Source organism: Prunus mume, linkage group LG1, assembly GCF_029339155.1.
Source record: "Prunus mume cultivar Tortuosa linkage group LG1, ASM2933915v1, whole genome shotgun sequence".
NCBI lineage: Eukaryota > Viridiplantae > Streptophyta > Magnoliopsida > Rosales > Rosaceae > Prunus > Prunus mume.
In genome coordinates this window covers 13,518,726-13,541,021 of record NC_142698.1, presented here as the reverse complement: position 1 = coordinate 13,541,021, position 22,296 = coordinate 13,518,726, and the positions used below count along the sequence as shown (strand labels likewise).

Below are 22,296 nucleotides of genomic sequence, written 5' to 3'. Positions count from 1 at the left end.
CCATTAGCTGATGTGGCCCCAACTTTTTTTCAATCTCTTAACAAGGGAGAGGAAGGGTTAGTCAGGTTGAAAAAAAAGGGAATTTGAGAGAAGAATGTTAGATTGAGGGAATTTCAGATTTGGGAGAAAATGAGGAATGTGATTTGGCGATTTTAGATTTGGGAGATCCCCAAATCAAACCATCCTTCATTTCCCAAATTTGAAATCCCCAAATCAAATTCCCCCTTTTCTCCCAAATCCCTCATTTTCTCAACCTGACCAACCCTTCCTCTCCCTTGTCAAGAGATTGAAAAGAAGTGGGGGCCACATCAACTAACAGAACTTCTCTCAAATTTGATGGAATAGCTAACGTGACACTTATTGAAAGTATAGGTGGTATATTGAGACATTTCAAAAAACATATGGTAATCTGAGACTATTTTGAAAGCACAAGGGGGCATATCTATGAATAAGCCTTTGAATTTTTTTTGTACATCCTATTAAGCTAATTTTTTTAATCTAACATAATCGTGCATGAGAGATCCTTCAATAGAGGAGAGACTCAGTGCCACTGGATTAAATGTTCATTGGCAACAGACATGAGCTTAGTCAAGTTGGTTAGAACGAATGTGCTTCCCACTATGCAACCGAGTTTGAATCTCCCTCTCCATAATTTAGATTATATTGAAGTAGAATATTGCTTGTATAAAAATAAAAATAAAAAATTGGTCATTAACAATTTGGCTTTCCTTCTATGTACAAAACAAACTTATCAAGATAATGAAAATTCTCACATCCACTGCCCGAGGAAAATGGGAGACAATACTAAGATTTCTAAAGAGTACGTGTGTGTGAAGGTAGTAGAGTTAAAATTGGTAAAGAACCAAACAGATGACTGGAGCTACGCTTTCATTAAGGGAATTTTCAAGCATAAAGCATCATCGCTCCTTTGCTGATGGGTTTTCTGTACAATCAATATATTTTCACAAGTATTGGGGCCTATCATTTTTATTCTACACAAAACAGAAGCCCACTGCCACTGTATTTTGTCAAGTTGCTGTGCTAAAAACCCCTCCAATGTAACGATCAGGTGGTGTATTTGCAAGTTAATGAATTGTAAGGCATCCAAGATGCAAGACCAGAGAGTGGTCTGATAAATCGATAAATCGCTTTTCAAAAGAGCTCTGTAGACTTGGAAATATCACCAATTCAAAAGTGTCAGCCAACTTCAATAGAATCACCCTCCTTTGTACCTGAATAAAAACAGAGGAAACCAAATCAGAAACTTATTTAAAATTGCCTCTTGCTTCATTCCATCGCTATTTCAATGATGAACCCAATAGCAGGCCGAAAGAAAAGGGCTTAAAGAAAGTGAATATTTAGAGCAGATACAGTGAGAAAATATGCAAACACTATTTCTTTCATCACTAACCAGGAAAATAAAAACGGCTTCAAGTACACAAATTCCTTCACCACTAGGACTCTAGGAGATAGTTTACTTCATCAGTTCATATAAACAAAAGAAATTTTCACATTTCCACTTATCTTTCCTAAAAGGCAGTTGTAATTGACTTCTCTATCACTTTGGATTCTGTACCACCAATATTGAAGAGACTTAGGATCTTCACAAATCTTTTCTAATGGTAACTCTACTCTAACAAAGGCGGCAAGATTGTTTGGCTCTTTTCTAACTTTGGCAACAAAGGCTACAAAATGAAAAGAATGAGGAAGGAAATAATAGATCCAACTCTTAATATCCATAATGCAAAGAATGACAACTTTGATTCCTTTATCAGAAAACTAAAACATCTATGCACTATCCTCAGCAAGCTTGTCATCTGCACACGTCAGGTGTGTTATTAACAATCTAATGGTAGGACAAAATTCAGCAACAGGATAAGCTATAATCATAAATAATTCACCACGTGACCAAGCAATTATATGTCATACATAGATCCTCCATGCAGAGACACAATCAGATCCAGTTTCCATCCTCAAGTAAAATATAAAAGACAGCTTTACCAAGCATGAACTATATCAGTTCTAAAAAAAGATTTCAAGAACAATGATAAGCAAAACTGTAACTTACAGTGCATGCCCTAGGTCACTTCCATCTTTGTTGCATGAGAACAATCTTTGATTACACCAGAGCCTCCATTTGCAGACAACTCCACAGATTTAGAATTACCATCATACTCTTTGTCACATGTAAACTCAAGTTGTTTCTCCACAGACTTGAAAACAGCAGTCCTCCTGGCTCTTAACCGGTATGGAGGAGATGCATTAAAAGCCTTACCATTAGGCCCAATGGTGCTGATACCTTGACTGGTTGGACTCTCACACAAACTTTCTTCTTGAGACCCAGACATTTCCGCACTGTTTTTGTGTCTTTCCTGTTCATCAGAAACATTAAGCACTTCCCTGACTGATTCACAATCCACCAACCCAATTTTATTAGGAGGCAAATGTCCTTGGGAAGTATTCTTTCTCTTTCGCAAGATGGAAGGAGTATTGGGGAAGGTCTTGGCAGCCATTTTCAAAATTGATTCAGGACTTCGATTGCATAAACCACTGCCCTTCACACAAGGCGGAGTGTAGAAACTTATAGGTGATACATTTGGACTAGAAGCGTAATCATGTTGAAAGCAACGCATGCTGGAAAAACCTGAATCAAATGGACCACAACTTTCTAACGGTGGTTCATAGTACAAAGAGCTGTAGCCTGGAGTTTCAACTGGTACAGGTGTTCTCTTAACTCTGTCTTCATCTATTAGGTTGTTAAATCCACAATTCTCAGACTCTGCCTGGCTGTTAATGATACTCTCAATCTGGGGCTTGCTGTTTACTGCAAAATTCTCAAACTTTGACCCTGACTCTGAGTTGCAGCAACTAAGATCTCTAAAGGATGATCTCAGCTGACATTCTACACCTTCAGAATCAGCAGGATCATTTGGAAGAACACTTGATGAAGCACCCAAATCCTGATGTGGGGCAGAGGACTCGAACTGATCCTTGCCATCTTCATCTAGCTTACATACATCTGCATTTCCAGATGATGTCTGAGCAGTTGAATCTGATCCTTTAGTTGAACAAACAAGTAATCTTTTAGTTGCAGTGGATTTACTTGTCTCTTTGGCACCATTTTGGGAACCATTCTTTGCAGCTGGTGGAAGTTTCCCAGTAGCCAAATAGAAATCTAATTTTTTCTTCAAGGAACTATTCCAATGATTCTTTATTGCATTATCAGTCCTACAAACACAAAGTTATGCAAAATTTGACTTGGTAAACAGTACATACGCACAATAATACCAAAGAACTTGATTTTCAAAATACATGTACCCCAATGTTGCCCTAATTTAGCACCTCAACGCCATTCATAAATAAAAAATCAATCAAGAAAGATACCTTCCAGGTAAAACCTTAGCTATTTCAGCCCATTTGTTCCCATGTATCCGATGGGCATTCATAAGTGCTAATTCCTCCTCCAACGTCCAAGCATCCTTCTTTATGTCTGGATTCAAATGATTGTGCCACCTGTATTTTAAAAAAAAAAAAATTTGTTCCATTGTTTTTATAAGTGTATACACTGCCCAAACCGTTTATTTGCTTTTCATGAAGAAATCAATTGGAAGATCCAAGCCAATGGAAGGAATAACATTGATGCATAAAGCATCAGTCATACAAAACTAAAGGTAATAAAAAGAATAAATCTTAATTCCAGAAAGAAAGAAAAAGATCATTTTAAGAGGAACATGAAACAGATCAGGTCAGCATTATAGTGCTCAAGAGTTCCAGGGTCGCACATGACAACAACATAAGGACTTAAACTTATGAAGGTTACCTCTCCCGGCATTGTTTCCCTATACGGCCAGGCAAAGACTTCGCTATTAACGACCATTTTGTAGGTCCATACTTGGCTACCAGTTCAATGATTTTATCATCCTCCTACAAAACAAACAAGTTAAAGAAAGTTCAATGTAAAGCTACAAGAAAGGATCACAAAAAGTAAGGATGGTATCAGGTTCCAACCTCTTGAGTCCACGGTCCTTTAACAAGATCTGGATTAAGAACCTTCTGCCACCGATGCAGACATTGCACTTCCGATCTATCAGGAAAAAATTCAGCTGCATACACATTGTTCCAAATATTAGATTAGTTGCCTGAATTTAAGCATAATATGACAACAAATAAAATACTCGGTAATACAGCCAAGACTAGGTTTCTAGTCGTGTATGTAATTTATATATTGTTCTACCCCCTTTTGGTAATTTACAACATAGGTAGAACAGAAATTAGTGGATTGAACGAACAGTTACACGCCCAGTCTACTGGGACATCTATGTCATGTGATTGGTTTGCTTTGAATTTTTAGAGCTCTGAATATATTCTTATTGTTCAGCCAAAATAAGATTTCTTGTAGTTTATCAAAATCTCTACCATTTAAAAGACCTCATTAAGTTACGGGAGCACATTGCCTGAGCAGACTCACTGCTACCTAAAAGCACCATAACAACTGAAATTTTGCAACTACACAACATAAATCAGGACAGAGACAAACCTATTTTCTTCCAACTCTTCCCCTTAAAAGCTGCAACCGCATTCCTTAATGTCTCATCCTGTGACCAATCAACATGTTATTGCAAATTAAAATCACGCACCAAAAAGAGTTATGGCTAAGAAAACATAAGAGCATGTATCTGAGCAACATCATGTGAAAATGGGTGAGATAGAGACGGTGTACATTATTGAAAACAGAAGTAATAAAACCAGAAAGTCTAAAAGAAATGACAGTTTCAAGCCTTTCCAAATTAGATGATTTGATGATTGACAATGATGAACCTCTCCCTTCAATATGCTAGTAACAAACACAAAAATGTTCATGCTTCTAGCTGATATTACAAGGAAGTGAACACAAGTACAGAATGAAATGCTGACCTCCTGTGGAGTCCAACCACCTTTGGCTCGCCTAATAGGACCACTAGTCCTCCTGAAAGATCAAATTTACATATTTCAGTTCACTAACCCCAACACTGTTGATGATAATTAAAAACAATGGAAAATGATCACAACAAAAATCGATCAGCATATCCATTTTCCAGTAGGTAAGGATCCAAACACTCATTGAGAATCATAAAAGCTCTAAAAGCAAATGCGTGAAACCTAAAATAAACATCACATTCGTAATTTAATCCCGGTTATGAAGAGAATGATTTTTAAACAGAGAACATCACTATAGTTGTAACTAATTTACAGCTGTTAGGAATTAAGGGAGAGTACCGGTGAGTCGGAGAAGTTGATGCTGGGCTGCAAACCCCTGGGGACTTGAGAATAGCACTGCCACTGCCTTCGGACACAGACGAGCTGGAAGCAGCCGTTGATTGCTTATTCTCAAGGCAACACTCTTCTAATTTTACCTCCTCCATCTCTTCCTATAAATAATCTCCAAAATTCAAAATCCTAATCAATAATTACATACATAACACACAAATATAAAACAAAACCCTTCAAAAATAACCCCTCAAACGAATCATAAACACTAAAAACTCTAAAACAGACCCTAAATTTACTCCAAAATCTTAAAAACCCCACCGCCATAACCCAGACAAGCAAGACCCAGATCTTAAAAAGAGTTTCCAGATCAAAAAACTGTTACCAAAACGCAAATTAAAGAGAATTACAAGACTTAAATCCAAAGCCCAAATAAATCCAGCACAAATCGGAGCAACTTGAAGTCCAAGAAAACGTGGAAACTTGATTGAGACCAGTGAAAAAACATGAAAGCAAATCAACAAAATAGGAAGAAGAAAAGTTTTTTCTTTCAAGAAACAAAAACCATTTTCTGAAAGTAAGAGTACCCATGCTTGTGAAGAAGTGGCGGGAATCGAATTCGAGCTCATCGATTAGGCGAACAGATTTCAGAAGCCTCTTCTCTGAAACATGAAAGGGAGCTTTTTGGTTTCGAAAAATCCTCGCCCGTTGAAACGAAGAGAGAGAAAGAAAGAAACAGAGGTTAAAAGGAAATAATAATAAAAACTATTATAAATTTATAACGAATATATATGCACCGACGTCTCCGTTAATTACCGTTATCGAAAGGGCTTTGAGTTTTTGTGAGCTTTAGAAAACCCTATCATCTAACGGCGTTTGACGGTTCATCCAGAACGTTAGGGGACCGAAACCAAAAGTTTGAACCTCAAACGGCACTCTAGGCTCTTTGTTAAATATCGAACGTGTTTGGAGCCGTTGGATGGGCGGCTTGCTTCGCGGGCATTTTCGGACCGTTGGATTGGACATAAATAGCTCGTGGTTTAAGTGGGTTTTGTTTGGAAAGAAACGTTTAACTATAATGAATTGCGGTTTAGGGTATTAATGTTCGCTGGAACGTCAGATCATGGCTGAGTGTACGGTGCCTGATGGTCTTTGTCTTTCTGTGCTGTGATTGTTTCTATTCTCATTGATCTGGACCGTTGGTTGGCGGGAAAACCCTCAACTTGACCGTTTTCTTTTTCTTTTTCGTACTTCATCGACAATCAAATCCGAATTGTATAGTATTTTTTGTCTAAATTGTAGTTTGATTCCCATAATATAATACTACCAGACCTACATTTTAATTTCCTAACCGTATCAAAATGCTCCAATTCAAACATTTAGTCTAGTTCTAACTACATTTGACGGAGTTTGTTGCAACCTGCTTGAGACCATCTTTGATGGTAGTGTTGCTTCAAGTGATGGTAGTAGTGCTCACTTAAGCTTATGAATTGTTTTAGGGGTTTGATTGTAAATTGGTTGAGCGACTTTTGTTCGTTTTAGTTTTGTTTTCTTGGGCTCGTTAGTTTTGCTGCACTTTTGAGTTTGGTGAATACAATCAAATAATATTTGAAAAAAGAGAATATAATCAAATAATAGGGACTAACTGACGGCAAGATTGCCAACCATCATTTGAGATACTCATTTTCATTTTGTTGCAAAAATATCATAAGTTTAAATCCCACGAACCACATTGAATGAAATGAACTTGATGCCTTATGTAACTTGTTCCATTAATAAAAATGGATGAAAAATCTGATTTGGAACAATCTTACATGGTTGAAAAACTAAGTAAAGTATGCAAGCACAGAATTGAGCATATATCACAGCATATTCAATTCAAGCTCTGCACCTCAAGACAATTCTCAATCATATGTTGGCCTTTGTCATCTTTGGCACGAAGGGCCAAAGCTCAGAAGTCAAATCTTTTTACCAACCAAATTGTACTCTGAACTAATGTGAACAATAAGCAGCACTTGGTTGGTTCACTGTCAAGATCACTGTCCCAAATAAAGTATAATTTAAGGGAAACAAAAGAGAAAGCTAATCAAGCTAATAACACAGACCTAGGTACACAGCTTCTCTTATTGTAAAGTCACACAATCTGATATGGAAAATGGGCAAAAGTTTTTGTTCATGCCTTTCCAAGAACATATGGAAATGGAACAAAATTTATATGTAATAAGTTAGCAACTGATTCATATCCAGCTAAACTGTAAAACCTGACAAGAAGTTTCTTCTTTATAAGGGTACAAATCCAATCAATGTAAGAAGCATAATTCTAAAACCAAGGGTAAACCAATTGCACCTGTCATAAACCAATTTAAAAGGTTTATAAGATTTCCATGCCAAAGATGATTCATATGGAGCTTAGCTTAATCTTGAGTTGCTGCTCCTTGGTTAAGCTCTGCAAATCTCATGCCAACGCGCATCGAATGCTTAAGGAACTTTTCGGCGCACCTACGAACACAAGAATCCTCTTGCTTGGTCAGGGCTTTGCGCTGAAAGGTGTCTACACAGTCTGTAAAGCATCTCTCCACCAATGAATTGTACATCCTCAGGCTGCAATTTTGGACAAACATAACAGAAACCAGAGACTTCATAATTATAACTCATGATAATCATCATCTGCGTATACAAACCTGTACTTTTTTACACTGAAATTACATCCTAATTCCATATTTTCAATACACAATTATGCAAAATAAATAAATAAATAAATTCATCTTGTGGGTTCTTCATGATTGGCATTTCTCTAAGATTTCAATCTACCATGCACCATATCAGAAAATGTCTCACTATATATAAATTAATAAATTCACTATTTCAAGAACAAGAAATAGACAAAGACACTCCATTTTCACAAAGCACAAACATATATTTACAAATATTTTATGCATAAAAAGACACACAAACCTGTCACGAATCTGAAGCTGGTCGATCAAGGTGGCCATTCTATGCTTATCTTCTTCAGGAAGACCCTCCAAGTCCGCTGCCAGCATGCCCTTGTCCATCTTCGTCTTTGATTCCAACAGTTTTGGGGTTTTAGGGTTTAGAGCCTCCGTCTTAAACCCTTTAACGCATTTAGGCCGCCTGCTGGCAGATCCTCCAAGTTTTTAGTAATTCAAATTTTGACCATAAGGGCGCACTTAATAATATAGAAAATAGTGGGGCCCACAGGCCCAACGGCAAGTTTGCTCCCCAAATCCAAATTCAAACTAGAAAAGCGAGGCCCAAACTTTTTTGTTCTGTCTCTACCAACGGTATTGTCAATTAGTTTCAAAACCACCTTCTTCTTCCCTCTAATCTACTGCTTTCAGTTACAATTCCCTCCTCTCTCTCTCTCTCTCTCTGCAAATTCAACTCCCCAATCTCTCTCTTTATCTTCAAGCTCAAGCTAGATTTTTCTTCTCTAATGGAGGGTGGTCTAGTTCTAGACAGTTCTGCAACTCCAGCAAAAGTCATGAATCCCAATTCAAGTTCTAAGGTCAGGGTCATTGTGAGGGTTCGTCCTTTTCTTCCCCACGAGATCGCTGCCAATAACGGAGATCAGACGCCGTGTGTTTCAGTAATTGAACAAGAATGTGAGTCTTCTACTGAGGAAGTGGTTGTTTATCTCAAAGATAAAGAATCAAGGTGAGGGATTTTCTTAGATTTCAGTCAGATAATTCGAAGAAATTTATTGGGTTTTTATCTTTTTTTGAAAGCTGGGTTTTGAATTATGGATTATTTTTGGTTTTCTGGGTGTAGCCGAAACGAGTGTTACCGGTTAGACTCTTTCTTTGCCCAAGAGGACAACAATGTTGCTCGGATCTTCTACAGAGAAGTGAGCCCCTTGATTCCAGGACTCTTTCATGGCTGCAATGCTACGGTGTTTGCCTATGGAGCTACCGGCAGTGGAAAGACTTACACTATGCAGGTTTGAATTTGATTTATCCAAAAAGATGAAAGTTTTGTTGGGTTCAGTGTTTTTTCCCTCATTAGTAAGGCATTTAAGTTTGATGAGGGCATTAATTTGGTTAATCATGGGCATTTCTATGAATGTGGAAAGTTCAATGCATTGGTTGGCCCCAAAAAAATTTCAAATCTTTGTATTAGGATCAATGAAGTACTGAACTTCATTTCTACTTATCCCTTAAGAAAATGAAAATTCTGAATTATATGGTAGAGTTGTCTATAAAGTTTTTTGTGTTGCCTAAGTAACTAAATGCAGCTTCAAGTCTTTGTTTTGAAGAATTTTCTTCTGCAGTATTTAATTCAGCATGTGATTGATGTGCCAGGGCACAGATGAGATGCCGGGTCTAATGCCGCTGGCCATGTCCACAATCATGTCTATGTGCCAGTGCACAGGAAGCACAGTTGAAATTTCATACTACGAGGTCTATATGGACAGGTGTTATGACCTGTTAGAGATCAAAGCCAAGGAAATTGCGGTTTTGGATGACAAAGATGGGCAGATTCATCTTAGGGGACTCTCTCGGGTCCCTGTAAAGTCCATGCCTGAGTTTTATGAGGCTTTTTCTTGTGGGATTCAGAGGCGGAAAGTGGCACATACAGGTCTGAATGATGTTTCTAGTAGGAGCCATGGGGTCCTTGTGATTGCCGTTTCCACTTCTTGTGATGATGGTTCTGCGGCTGTTACTGGGAAGTTGAATCTCATAGACTTAGCAGGTCTTTTTCGTATTCCTAACCCTTTTCCAGTAGCTTAAGTAAGGTGAAATTCACTAGGGAATTGAGTTTGTTTGTGGTTTTTGTCTTCTCATATTTAATCTACATGTTTACTTCAAACAGGCAATGAAGATAATAGAAGAACTTGCAACGAAGGGATTCGTCTACAAGAAAGTGCAAAGATCAACCAGTCCTTGTTTGCCTTGTCTAATGTCATTTATGCATTGAACAACAACTTATCCCGAGTTCCCTATAGGGAGAGTAAATTGACTCGTATATTGCAAGACTCACTAGGTGGGATGAGTCAGGCTTTGATGGTTGCTTGCTTGGTAAGGAGTTTGAGTTAGCAATGCTTTGGTCTGGCCAGTCACTTGTTATTTTTTTTTCGGTGATTTATTTGTAATCCATTTTTCTTTGATAATAGAATCCAGGAGAGTACCCGGAGTCTGTTCACACTGTCAGCTTGGCAGCTCGGTCACGCCACATCACCAATTTTGTTCGTTCAGCCAAGAAGCAAGAGACTCCAAAGATTAAAGTTGACATGGAAGCCAAACTTCGTGCTTGGCTTGAATCAAGAGGAAAGACAAAGAGTGCACAAAGAATTCAAGCATTCAATTCTCCCTTGTTGGGGAAAACTCCAAGTTCTTTTGCCAAAGTCAAGAAACCCACCATCAACCTCAGCTGTGTGAAAGCCAAGGTTATGACTAACAGAAGCGCCTGTAATGCCAAAGAAAGGTACAAGTAACTAGTTGAATGGAACATCCTTATGCTATTTACTACTCACCCTTGCCTGATTGGTTAACATTTTTTCCAGGACAATCACTGTGCCTTTCAGGAACATTTTCTATAATGAAAGCACCGTTGATTCTAATTTGGAGGTAATTACTATTTATTAAGGAAACTCCCATTGATTAACATTCTCATTCTATCATGTATTGTGTAACTGTGGTTTTCACATTATTGGGAATTATAATTGGCTAACAACTTTTAGAAAAAAGGTCTAGTTTAGTAGCTCCACATGGGGAATGAAACGCTACTAAATGCATTCCAAGTTAGTTATCTTGCGCTTCATATTATATGTTATTGTGTATTTATGAATCTGAATTGCTTTTCAGAGTCTGCAATTAGCTGGTGATAAAGAAGAGGGCAATGCTGGAGCTGGTGAATCTGTATTGGAATTAAATACAAGTTTACCCGGTATTTTTCAGCTATGCTTGAATTGTTCACTTGCTATGCTGCTTCAAACACCCTGAACAAATTGAATGGTTGTGTTTAGTTATTTGAAATATTAATAGCTTCTATATTGATATCTGCATAGGTGAGGCGTCAAACCAGGAGGAAAGCTCTGCCAACAATTTCGACTCATCACCTGTCAGTGAGAGGAAAAGCACACTACGAAGTTCCTTAAGAAAAGCTCTCTCTCCTCTCAACACCAATATAAAGCAAAAGCCCCTCAATGAACCCTTGTTCACAAATGGAGATTGCACCCTCCTCTTTGAGCCAGAGACTCCAGAAACTCCTCCTCCGGTGAGGAACAATAGAAGTCAAAAAACACGCACCCCACTTCATAAATTCACTGTTTGTGGGTCAAACTTAAAGGTACAATTGTTACTTTTAACTCCATAAGTTTAAGCTGTTGAATATGTGATCCTCATCTCTCTGTTTCGTATTTCACAGAACGTCCTGCTTAAAGAGTATATTGATTTCTTGAATACAGCCAACAGGTAACGGTTCATTGTCTTTTCAAAATATCCTCATTTTCATTTCTTTCATTTTTTTTAACACTCAATTGTACAAATGAAATTTAACTGTTTTTTTGTTAATTGCAGGGAGGAGCTACTGGAGTTGAAGGTTCATGTCAAACAAACAGCACATATTTGTGTTCTTAAAATTGATTTGCTGCCTTCTGAAATTCTCTCTCTTTTGTGTATCATTCAGGGAATAGGTGTCAAAATGGCTGAATACATAGTTGAGCTCAGAGAAACGAGCCCTTTAAAATCGGTAAGCAAAACTCAGTGAAATGAACTTTGAATTACATTTAACAGAGTAATTCTGAAGTTGAATATGTCATGTTTCAGCTGAGCGATTTGGAGAAAATAGGCCTCTCATCTAAGCAGGTGAACCTAAAAGATAGTTTTACATTCGAGTCAAAACTTTTTCCATTAAATGATGTACTAGATGCTAATCTACTTCTAAATTTTGTTTAACAGATTGTTAACCTGTTTAATAAAGCTGCGGTAGGAGTATTTGATAAGCAAACAAACGCAACTCCCAGTTGCTTAGAGATTTCACAGGTCAAGTAGTAAGCATTATGAAGCAGAGTCTGTACAATTAGCTCATCAGATTCCATACTGATGTGAATTACATGTGTCCTTGTAAGACTTAAAGAGACCCTCTCTGTTGGATTTGTGTAGACAGATTAATTTCAGCCTTGCAATCTTTTATTTTTACTTTTTATATACAAGCGATATTCTAACATTGAACACATCCGCTCTAGCTAGGGGCATTTTGAAAAAGGCCAAAGGAAAGGGAAATATTTTTAAAAGCAGTCAAAATGGACAAAAATGCCCTTTATTTATTTTTGGATTTTCTAACAAATTCTTTACATTTGCATGTCTTTAATTTGAAAATTGAAAAAAATTTCTATTTTTTTTATTTTTAAATTTGACTTTTTCTAAAAATAAAAGTATTTTTTAGCTAAAACCTAAATATACTTTTAGGTAGGCCCAAGTCTACAACTTGCTTGCAATTTTATTTAGTTTTGCCATGACAAATGGATGAAAGTGTTCTCATGACAAATGGGTGACAAATGGGTGATGAAGGTGTTCTTATGGCATTGAGGCTATTTTCAATATTCTATCAATTACAGAGAAGAAAAAGAAAAAAAAAACAGAAAAGAAAAAAAAGAGAGTAGAATTCCACTTTTCTCAAGAAAAAGTAAATGGTCCTCCACTATTGGGTTACAAATCCTTAAATAATTTGTTTGATTAATGACATACTTAAAACTTAATTGAAATTTCTTCTAGATAAGTTTAAGGTCTTGTTGGCGCATGTACATTGAATCTCTTCCAGATAAGTATAATATCTTGTTCACCTACCGTGTTGGCTTTTGCAAATCCTTAAATAATGCACAAAGATGTCACCATTATCACCAAAACCATAATTAATCCCACAAATTAAAGTAAAAGAAAGGAGCTAGTTTTCATTCATAACATCAAAAACTCTCTCTTTCCTCTCACAATTACATAAAATATGATCCACCAAGTGAACAAACACCTCACAAGTCCACATACATATATAGATACTAATTTTGTACAATGAAAACAGACACAAGCAGGCATGCCTGGGTTCACCCTTATCAGATCCTAGCCTAGAAGGATCTGCAAAGAGACGGGCCATGACCACTTTATTCTATAACTCAGTTCCTAACTCGGTTCCTAAAACACACAAACTTGGTATTTTGGATCATAAAAACCACACACGCATAGATTACTTGCTACAATATTAGAAGTCCATCATCCTCTGCTTCAAAAGCTGTCGTTTTTCTTTCACTTTCCACACTTGCAGGGGTTGCAGGTGCAGTTGTCTCCACACTTGCATCCATTCTCAGCAACAACACCCATCTCAGAAGCCTCAAAATGACTGCAGATTAAAAACCCAATTACAAATTAATTATCAAAAAAATTACCACAAAATCTTCAAATGAGTAAAGTGTAAAAAAATATAATATGGAATTTCATGGATGTGACAAAATACATACGAGGTTTGAGGTGCAACCCCCATTATAAGGGTCTCAGTTGTGGTGCTCTGTTCCATGGAAATATCTGGGTACATCCCGCACCTGCATGAACATTCATAAACACCCACATAATGAAAAATGATAACAATTTGATCTGGGCTTGATTTAAAGACAACAAAAAAGGAAAGAGGAAAAATAGAGCAGAAAAATTTTCTGGTAAAGTTTTCTTGTTTCCAGGAAAACAAACAGAAACTTACCCTCCACAGCCGCTGCCGCACTTGCAGCCAGCCCCACAACCACATTTGCCTCCACAGCATGACGACATTTTTAGATTGAAATAAAAAATCACAAGTGAAATTTAAGATGAAGTTGATATAAACCAGATAAACACCAACTCTATTTTGAACGAGTTTTATGGAAGGCCATGACCCTCAATTTATAATGCAGGGGAGGAGAGAGAATGGGGTTATGTGCACCGTACACGTGGCGTGATCACACGTCATGTCTATCCATGCATATCGGTCCAATCCCCTTATGACTATTTTCTTCCACGTATCTGTCGGTTTTCCCTCTCTCTATGGCCTACATAATTAGGGCGGGTGGTGTCTTCAAGAACTGTACCTCTTCTTTTAAGTTTCTCCACCGTCGGATTGCTGATGGTTAAGATCAAAATTGTGATCAACGGTTCTGATGGAGATGATGTGTATGCCTGTTACGTGCCATCATGGCTTACCTCCTCAACGATCAATCATATACGTGTTATCCTATCTGCCCATTAGTATTTGAGTATATGGAAAATATAGTAAATTATAAATCCTTGAAAATATCTTTACTTTTTTTAACCTATATTAATAACAGTCGTTGTTTCGATGAAGTCATCTCACTTTGATAAAAAATAAAAAGGGAGTTTCACTAAAACACCCAAAATGGGAGCTGAAATTATATAAAAACCCAACACCCAAAATACTTTATAAACACACCCAAAACCTATCATTACACACACTCAAAACCCATTTATAAACACACCTAAAAAATATATAATTGGTGACTTTGGGGTTGATTTTGGGTGTGTTTCTATGTTTAAATAGTGTTTGGATTTTTTTATAAATACATGTCTAGGATTGGGTTTATTTATAAATTTGTAAAATAAAAAACCTATAACAACAGCTGGAATTCTATACCATCCAGCATGATTATAGAAAATAAAATAGCTAATTTGGGGCGGTAAAATAGCAATCACAGATATCTTAGCACAGAAAAGAAAATTACGATGATAAACGAAATAAAATCATCGTCACATATTCAGTACCAATAACTCTAAGCACCTTTTATCTCTATTTTCAGTGAACCATTGAGTTAATAGTTGATGCACGTAGCATAACTTATTACATAAGTAATATAAATTGAAGTTTCGAAAATTACACAATGAGGTGAAGAAAATGGTATGTTTGGGAGCACTTTTAGAAGGATTAAAAGCGCTTTCTGATAACCAAAAGCGCTATTAACAGCGTTAACAAAAAAATTTAGAAATTCTTATGAATCATGGAAGTATTTTTTGGATAAATACTTGAATTTCTTATGAAAATCTTACGTTATTCTAATAAAAACGCTTATAAGCACAAGTGCTTCTTGGAGAAGCAATACCAAATGATCCCAAATCCCTTGGTAGATTTTTTTTTGGTAAAAAATCCTTGGTGGTTTAGGTTTGTGCCAACCCAAACTATATAATTTATGCTTTGATGCAAGCAATAATTGACGTCAAGAACTAATGGCCAAGCTTGGCTTGACCTCCCTGAACGGTTTGCTTGGATTTTAGGCAATGCCTAATTAGTGGGATTATGTGTTTCATTAAGACGAGCACCATGTGGGCGTGACATGCACGAACAAATCATACATATATCCTAGTACTTAATAAATTCTAATCAAGTAAAGTAAAGAGGCGGTGAAGAAAGCTGAAAAAGAGACGTTTAAAGATGAGAAAGAAATGCATCGAAAGGCACACGCAGGGCCATGCCAGATCTGTTGCATTTGGTTATGATGGTAAAGAAGCAATACTAGTCAACTTAATTGAAGTCTATGTGTTGACTCTTTAGGCCCCCTTAATATGTTCACTGAGTATGACTTGTTACCTAACCCTAGCATCAAGTCTCAATCCTTGAAAGCATACATTGTAACCAATTTTTGTCACCAACTTATAAGTTATGATGTGGTAGGATTCAGTTGCGATTATGCTCATCACAAGATGTTGTGACTTGATGATAATCATTTTGTAAGTCGGTTGAGAAAATTTTTCACGTGTGCATAGACGTTTGATGATAACACGACTCTTCAATTTAAATGAATAGTATCTTATTGTCTAATATTATAAAGGATAAACTGTCAAATACCCCCCTCAATTATCACGCTAGTTGAAATCTACACTCTAAATCAATTTTTCAGCCGATTTTGCACTTGTACTAAAATTTATGGCCAATTTACCCCCACCATTAGTTTTTGGCAATTTCCATCTAAATCTCTGCTAAAAACACCACGTGAATGGCACATGCCAACCTTGCAACCCAAATCTCTTGATCCTTCTTCTCTCTTCTCTTTCTCTGTAAACAGCCAAAAGTTCGAAAAATTAAAAAAAAACCAAAACGAGGCCAAAGAAATCAACAACGAAAACAGATCTGCAACCCAGATATGCATCAAACTTTGGACACCAACCCTCATCAAAGTTTTTTTTTCCTAGATCTGCAATCCTATCACTGATGAGGAATCAAATCTGCAATAATTGGTCTTCCCCCATTGATTCCCCTTTCAAACATTCTCTTTCTTCTCTTATGGCTGTTCCACATCCCTCCCCCACCCCCAACACACCCAACGGTAGCCCCACATAAAAGCCCACCAGACCACCACCTTTCTCTATCTCTTTCTCTACCCCACCCAAAATCCTGCCATAACACAGCCACATCCCATGTTCGGACTAGGGGAGGTTATGGCGAGGTGGTGAATTTGAGGCTGTGGTGGGTCTGAATGTGGAATATAAAGCGAGGATAAGGGATGCCAGTATAGCCGGGCGGCTATACCTTTTAAATATATTATATTACATTTTCCTTATTTTTCTTAATACAATACCTTGTAAAATGTCAAATTTACCCTTATATTTGACGGACATTTAGATGGAATTGTGAAAAAACTAACGACAATGGTGAAATTAGCAAATAAATTTAACACAATGACTAAATTGGTTGAAAAATTAATCCATGGAGAAGATTTCAACAATCGTGATAGTTCAGAGGAGTATTCGACAATTTACCCTATTATAACAATGATATGTTGCGGTGGGTTCTTCAACACAGCATCTATTTTGGAGGTAGGTATTGATGATTTTTGTACTTTATCAAATGGGACATTTTAAATTATTGTACAAAACTCAATTATCAGCCGTTCATGTGTGTGCTCGAAAGCAAACTTGTGAAACAATGTCCCCTCATGTACCAAAAGGCTAGAATAGATAAGATATTTGCACTCTCTATCGTTATCGCTTTTGAAACATTGCATAGTAAACAATTAAGCCATTAGAGGAACAAGTATCTTGTGTAAAATCACCACTGCTTTAAGTTTGTCTAAGAGACCAGGAAAAGAACCAATTCAAGGATTCCATCAATCAGTTTGATATAATAATGGATGTTAGTCTTTGCTTCTATGATTACATATATGGCACTCTCATAAGATTGCATTCTCAGTCTAAAGAAATTGTAGCTAAGTAACCTTTGCTTCTATGATTATATATATGACACTCTCGTAAGATTGCAGTCTCGATTCAAAAAATTTGTAACTTAAGTAATTAAGAATAAATCATATTTTCCAATATTACTTGTATCCACTCATGGTATTTATTTAGAAACTAGAGGGTACAGCACATGGGCTGCAAGACCAGTCAGTGTTAGAGCTCCATACTTCTCTCTTTTTGTAATATTGGGAAGGTCCATCAAACAGGATTATGCAACAGTTGGGCCCGCGTCCTTTCTCAGTGATGCTAAGTTTACTGTGGTGGGCCCCAAATTCCTGTCGTCCGTTTGCTGTGGATTGTGGAATATCACTTTTGATGTAGATGCGCCTCATAAAATCCATCAGTTTTTCTTTTATCTCTTTTTCAGGCACATGCATTGCTTGATGCTTTTCTCAATACAAGCATGCCTTTGTTCTGCAGCTTTCCACCAGAGCCGGTCGTGAGTTTTATAAGGCCCCAGGCGAAAATTTAAGTTAGTGTCCCTATAGAATTAATGTAACTAATTATTAATTTATATCAACACAATCAAATAAAAACAGCTGATTAGATGATGATTTGGGGGAAAAGAAGAGAGAAAATTGGGAGAAGAATAGATGATGATAGATGAAGAAAGAAAAAGAGAGATAATAAGAATGATATATCTTGTTCATCTGAATAAATTATTTCAAAAATATTCTTTAGTTACCTATAACTTTTGATACAGAGAGGTTGTTAGTATGAAATTTGTATTGTCATTTCCTAGACTCAAGCATAGGTTGAAAATTAGTGTGTGAAGAATTGTTACTGGACGTTTTGACACAACTCGTTCAACCCCATACTTTCGAGGCATAACTTGACTGATATGAGAAATCGATTTCAGGTAAATCATGACATAATCATGCATTCATTAAAGGATTCCTAAGTGGAGTTATTTTCACTCAAAATATTTTTATCTTAATCTTATCTTTAATAGGATTGATAAGTCATATCAATCCTACTACTAAAGTTTAATTTTTGTTTATTGATTATAATATTAAATTGGTCTATTCATCCCTCTCTAGGCATTTTCAGTCATTCTATAGGTATTTTCAGAGGCCAAGGACGTGACGGCTGCGAGCGACTTATATGAGAGTTTGGTATTTGGCTGGGCAATATTTGGATGCAAAGCAAATCTGATCTTGCTTTTGGTGAAAACATTAAAATCAAATTCAAACACAAAAATAAAAATAAAAAAATTTACAGGAGTAGGAGTGCGTCGATAGCCCTTCTCAAGAGCACGCTTCCTATGTATATAATAAGTGGAGTTTTTTCTTATACGTGTTCTTTTTTCCTTTTTGTTTGGCAAATACATAATGGTCTGAGGAGAAAATTTTGTGCCCATTGTACAATTGGGCCCTGGGCCAAGGCCGGCCCTGCCTTCCACCAAAATGATGGTGGGGAATTGCAATGAACCAAGAACAGAAGCCTGCAACATGAACAAAAGCTAGCCAAGAAGGTGTCGTTGGAATGGTAAATAAGGTCTCTTGATCAATTTGCACGAGGAACAATAAATTTTACTTAGCAAACGAACACCTTATGTTTTCGGAGTAAAATACCAGGTTTGTTGAGTAATTTACCTAACGAATGAGGCTATTTACCTCACAAACGACTAAGTCGTTCATAGTGTAAAATGTATCGTTGGATTGTTAAATAAGGTCTCTTGGTCAATTTACAGAAGGAGCGACCACTTTTACCCAACAGATGAACGTCTTATGTTCTCAAAGTAAACTATCGTGTTCGTCGAGCAATTTACCTAACGAACAAGTCAATTTACATCACGAACGACTCTATCGTTCGTAATGTAAAAGGTATCGTTTGATTGATAAATAAAGTTTCTTGGTCAGTGTATTTATCTCTTTAAGCATCTACACACTAATCTTAGTATCTCTACACATTTGACGTTTGTTAGGAAATACAAGCTCAATTCCCATATCAAATGCAATTTCTTTAGCATCAATCATGGCATAAATAAACCCATTTATCATATAGTTTTCAAAAAATGAAACAAGTCCTTTTAATTGTCTTACAACAACATCAAGACTCATGTCTTCAAATTGTAATTTTTTACTAAGTTAATCTTGTGCAATATGTCATACCAAATAACCAAGCTTAATATAAAGTCAAAACTTGATGCTAAACTTTGAGCATCCCTACTCAATTTGGCATATTCACTAATTTGAATAAAGCATCTATGATTTAGGAAGCTTGTGATTTTATTGCTTTGACACTTTTAATGTGACTTTCCCAACGTGTAGTTGACAATGATTTCAAAGTTAAACCATCTATATAATCAAGTAATACATTCCATTGTTTTGTTGAATTAGAGAATATTGTATATATGCATTGACATGCTCCAAAAAAAGATTTTGCTTTAACACATGACTTGGCCATATCACAAAGTATTAAGTTAAGACAGTGAGAACCACATGACATGTAAAATGCTCTAGGATTTATGTCAAGTAATCTTTTTTGTACAACTAAGTTCTTTCCTTTTATATTAGATCCATTATCATAACCTGACCCGTATTCTGCCTCGTCACAACCCCTCGTCTGCCGACTTGCACGTTGAAATTTTTTCCCTTTCTCAGTCACGTGTGACTCACGTGAGGTTTAATAAGAAAGGTTTGAGTAGGTTTTTAGGTCATTCAATCTCATCCCTTGATTTTTAAAGTGAAATATCAGCCCTTGGATGAATGACTGCACTGTTACCACCAATGTACTATAGAATTTTCGAGAAAACGATACCAACTCCCACGAAAACTAGCAACAATAATGTTCCAATTCTACAAGATAGTCAGATTGGTTTTTGGAAAGCTTTGAATCGTATAGAAAATTTGATATTTTTCAAACAAGTTTATTACTATATCAATTTTATTTTGTTCTAATTTTCAACTTCAATTTCATTTTTTCTTCTTCTTAGAATATACAAAATTAGAACACAATGAGAAATTTTCAGAATGGGCCTCCTTCACCAAACCCGCTATGAACTCTTTCAACCGACTCTCTCTTATCTTTCTCCTTTTGCTAAAATATGAGAAGGTATAAGAGAACATTTATTTGTGAAAATTTTATGTGTATTAATGAATCTGATAATCCGTTGACAGTTCTAGCATATAGTAGCCTACGTAAACACACAACAGAAAAGAATGGAAAAAGTGAATCTCCCATTATTTTATTTCATCTTCATTTATTTTTTCATTTTTTCTCCCGCCAGATCTTGACTCCCTCAATCATCTGAGAGGGAGTGTGTTGTGACTTCATATAAGTTAAGGGTTTTTAATATGTGATCCTCATCTCTCGTTTTCTTATTGGACCGACCGTCCTACTTATAGAAATATAGAGTATATCTTCTTTCAGAATAATGTTTTTAAAATGTTAAAGCATCAATAATGATTACAGGAGGAATATTCCCATAGATCCCCCAGATTCAGGAATCAGCCGTCCATCATTCTCTAGACACATCAATATCAAACCAGCAGTTAGTCAACTTGGAACTTGGAAGCTTCCTCCTCGAAAAATAAAAAAATACACGTGATGCTCACTTTATAAATTTCAATCAGAAATACTCACTTTATAACATGAAAGTACCCAATTGCCCTTCGTATAAATACATATGTATTGACTCTATATCCCCTCAAAAATTCATTTTCTGAATCCCAATTTCTCCCAACTCTCTCCTCTCCTCTCTCGCACTCTCCCAAATCTTTGCCCAGCCATGACTTCATAGAAAACAGAGAGAGTGGTGGATTCTCCAAAGCCTGACTCAGACACTGATGCTGAGCTCGATACCAAACACACATACACACACACACATATATATATATATATATCAAAATAATTGCACTTCTAAAATTTGGAACCCACAACAAACAATATTATTCACAAACATATATAACAAAATCAATCACAAAGATATATCATATCAGGTTTTGATAAGGCAAATGCAACAATTTCGAATTCAAAATTCATACGCTTCATATAAAGAATTTAAGCATAAAACATATCCGAAAGCGTATTAAGAATCACTATATCAATACTGAACAGAAACTCACATGATACAAACTGAAAAATACAAAAGATTAGCATAGCTCAACCATTAGAGAAGACCACAGCTTCACATCTCAAAACACTAGCATACCTCAACCATTAGCAACACTAAACAAAACCAACCAAAAACTCCAATAGCTCGTTAGTTAGAAAGAGAAAATTCACTCCCTTTCTCAAAGCCCAAAATACTATTAACGAAAATCATATTTTGTCAAACACTCAAAATCCTATATTAGCACCACTCAAATTCCCACATAGAAACACCACAATTAAGCAATTAAAGCATTACACTCCATACGCATGTATACATATATATATATATATATATATAGAGAGAGAGAGAGAGAGAGAGAGAGAGAGAGAGAGAGAGAGAGAGCACGTAGCGAAAAATGGAGCCCATGAATGCGCCGCCAGCGGAGTATCCGGCAAACTTGAGAAGGCAGACATCAGTGCCATTGGAGGAGGCGGGGACTAACGAGTTTGAAGAATTAGGGTTAGGGTTAAGGTTTGGATTGGTATCGAGCTCAATGTCAGTGTCTGAGTCAGGCTTTGGAGAATCCACCGACGCCGTGGCCGTGGCCGCTAGTCTCTCTGTTTTATATGAAGTCATGCTTGGGCAAGATGATTTGGGAGAATGCGAGAGAGGAGAGGAGTTGGGAGAAATTGGGTTTCAGAAAATGAATTTTTGAGGGGATAACGGGTCAATACATATGTATTCATATGAAGGGCAATTGGGTACTTTCATGTTACGAGTATATTTGAA

The 22,296-nt window shown here is 36.6% G+C and overlaps 4 protein-coding genes across 5 annotated transcripts; 1 reads left to right on the top strand and 3 right to left on the bottom strand.

Annotated features, from left to right (window-relative positions):
- Positions 1 to 851: 851 nt before the first annotated feature.
- On the bottom strand, positions 852 to 6,007 carry MYB3R-5 (myb domain protein 3r-5). Of its 2 annotated transcripts, none has more exons than XM_008242745.2 (9): positions 5,835 to 6,007; positions 5,257 to 5,408; positions 4,915 to 4,966; positions 4,538 to 4,595; positions 4,009 to 4,103; positions 3,821 to 3,924; positions 3,385 to 3,513; positions 2,069 to 3,228; positions 852 to 1,232 (listed from the first exon to the last, which is right to left on the bottom strand). In XM_008242745.2, the coding sequence occupies exons 1-8, from the start codon at positions 5,874 to 5,876 to the stop codon at positions 2,079 to 2,081; spliced, it is 1,782 nt and encodes a 593-aa protein (XP_008240967.1). In that variant the 5' UTR covers positions 5,877 to 6,007; the 3' UTR covers positions 852 to 1,232; positions 2,069 to 2,078. The 2 variants fall into 2 exon arrangements, with proteins under 2 accessions (XP_008240967.1, XP_088898325.1); XM_089042199.1 differs by having other exon boundaries at positions 5,257 to 5,419; positions 5,835 to 5,973.
- Positions 6,008 to 7,342: 1,335 nt separating this feature from the next.
- LOC103339453 (mitochondrial import inner membrane translocase subunit Tim9-like) lies at positions 7,343 to 8,375 on the bottom strand. Its single transcript, XM_008242755.3, has 2 exons — positions 8,203 to 8,375; positions 7,343 to 7,848 (listed from the first exon to the last, which is right to left on the bottom strand). The coding sequence occupies exons 1-2, from the start codon at positions 8,298 to 8,300 to the stop codon at positions 7,662 to 7,664; spliced, it is 285 nt and encodes a 94-aa protein (XP_008240977.1). The 5' UTR covers positions 8,301 to 8,375; the 3' UTR covers positions 7,343 to 7,661.
- A 161-nt stretch (positions 8,376 to 8,536) lies between these two features.
- LOC103339465 (ATP binding microtubule motor family protein) lies at positions 8,537 to 12,409 on the top strand. Its single transcript, XM_008242764.2, has 13 exons — positions 8,537 to 8,922; positions 9,037 to 9,205; positions 9,567 to 9,957; positions 10,078 to 10,283; positions 10,379 to 10,689; positions 10,769 to 10,832; positions 11,070 to 11,151; positions 11,273 to 11,553; positions 11,632 to 11,678; positions 11,784 to 11,805; positions 11,893 to 11,955; positions 12,033 to 12,071; positions 12,165 to 12,409. The coding sequence occupies exons 1-13, from the start codon at positions 8,702 to 8,704 to the stop codon at positions 12,255 to 12,257; spliced, it is 1,989 nt and encodes a 662-aa protein (XP_008240986.2). The 5' UTR covers positions 8,537 to 8,701; the 3' UTR covers positions 12,258 to 12,409.
- A 721-nt stretch (positions 12,410 to 13,130) lies between these two features.
- Positions 13,131 to 14,113, bottom strand: MT2B (metallothionein 2B). Its single transcript, XM_008242774.2, has 3 exons — positions 13,951 to 14,113; positions 13,715 to 13,795; positions 13,131 to 13,596 (listed from the first exon to the last, which is right to left on the bottom strand). The coding sequence occupies exons 1-3, from the start codon at positions 14,016 to 14,018 to the stop codon at positions 13,503 to 13,505; spliced, it is 243 nt and encodes an 80-aa protein (XP_008240996.2). The 5' UTR covers positions 14,019 to 14,113; the 3' UTR covers positions 13,131 to 13,502.
- Positions 14,114 to 22,296: the final 8,183 nt, after the last annotated feature.

Bases quoted from the DNA above. Each gene is read 5' to 3' on its own strand.
- MYB3R-5 (XM_008242745.2), bottom strand. From the start codon at position 5,876: ATGAGCTCGAATTCGATTCCCGCCACTTCTTCACAAGCATGG. The intron at 5,409-5,834 runs GTACTCTTACTT...GATTATTTATAG, and splicing joins CCACTTCTTCACAAGCATGG to GAAGAGATGGAGGAGGTAAA. The intron at 3,229-3,384 runs GTATCTTTCTTG...TTGTGTTTGTAG, and splicing joins GCTAAGGTTTTACCTGGAAG to GACTGATAATGCAATAAAGA.
- LOC103339453 (XM_008242755.3), bottom strand. From the start codon at position 8,300: ATGGACAAGGGCATGCTGGCAGCGGACTTGGAGGGTCTTCCTGAAGAA. The intron at 7,849-8,202 runs GTTTGTGTGTCT...CCAAAATTGCAG, and splicing joins CAGCTTCAGATTCGTGACAG to CCTGAGGATGTACAATTCAT.
- LOC103339465 (XM_008242764.2), top strand. From the start codon at position 8,702: ATGGAGGGTGGTCTAGTTCTAGACAGTTCTGCAACTCCAGCAAAAGTC. The intron at 11,679-11,783 runs GTAACGGTTCAT...TGTTAATTGCAG, and splicing joins TTCTTGAATACAGCCAACAG to GGAGGAGCTACTGGAGTTGA. The intron at 11,956-12,032 runs GTAAGCAAAACT...GTCATGTTTCAG, and splicing joins AAACGAGCCCTTTAAAATCG to CTGAGCGATTTGGAGAAAAT.
- MT2B (XM_008242774.2), bottom strand. From the start codon at position 14,018: ATGTCGTCATGCTGTGGAGGCAAATGTGGTTGTGGGGCTGGCTGCAAG. The intron at 13,796-13,950 runs GTAAGTTTCTGT...ATGTTCATGCAG, and splicing joins TGCGGCAGCGGCTGTGGAGG to GTGCGGGATGTACCCAGATA. The intron at 13,597-13,714 runs GTATGTATTTTG...TTTAATCTGCAG, and splicing joins GGGGTTGCACCTCAAACCTC to TCATTTTGAGGCTTCTGAGA.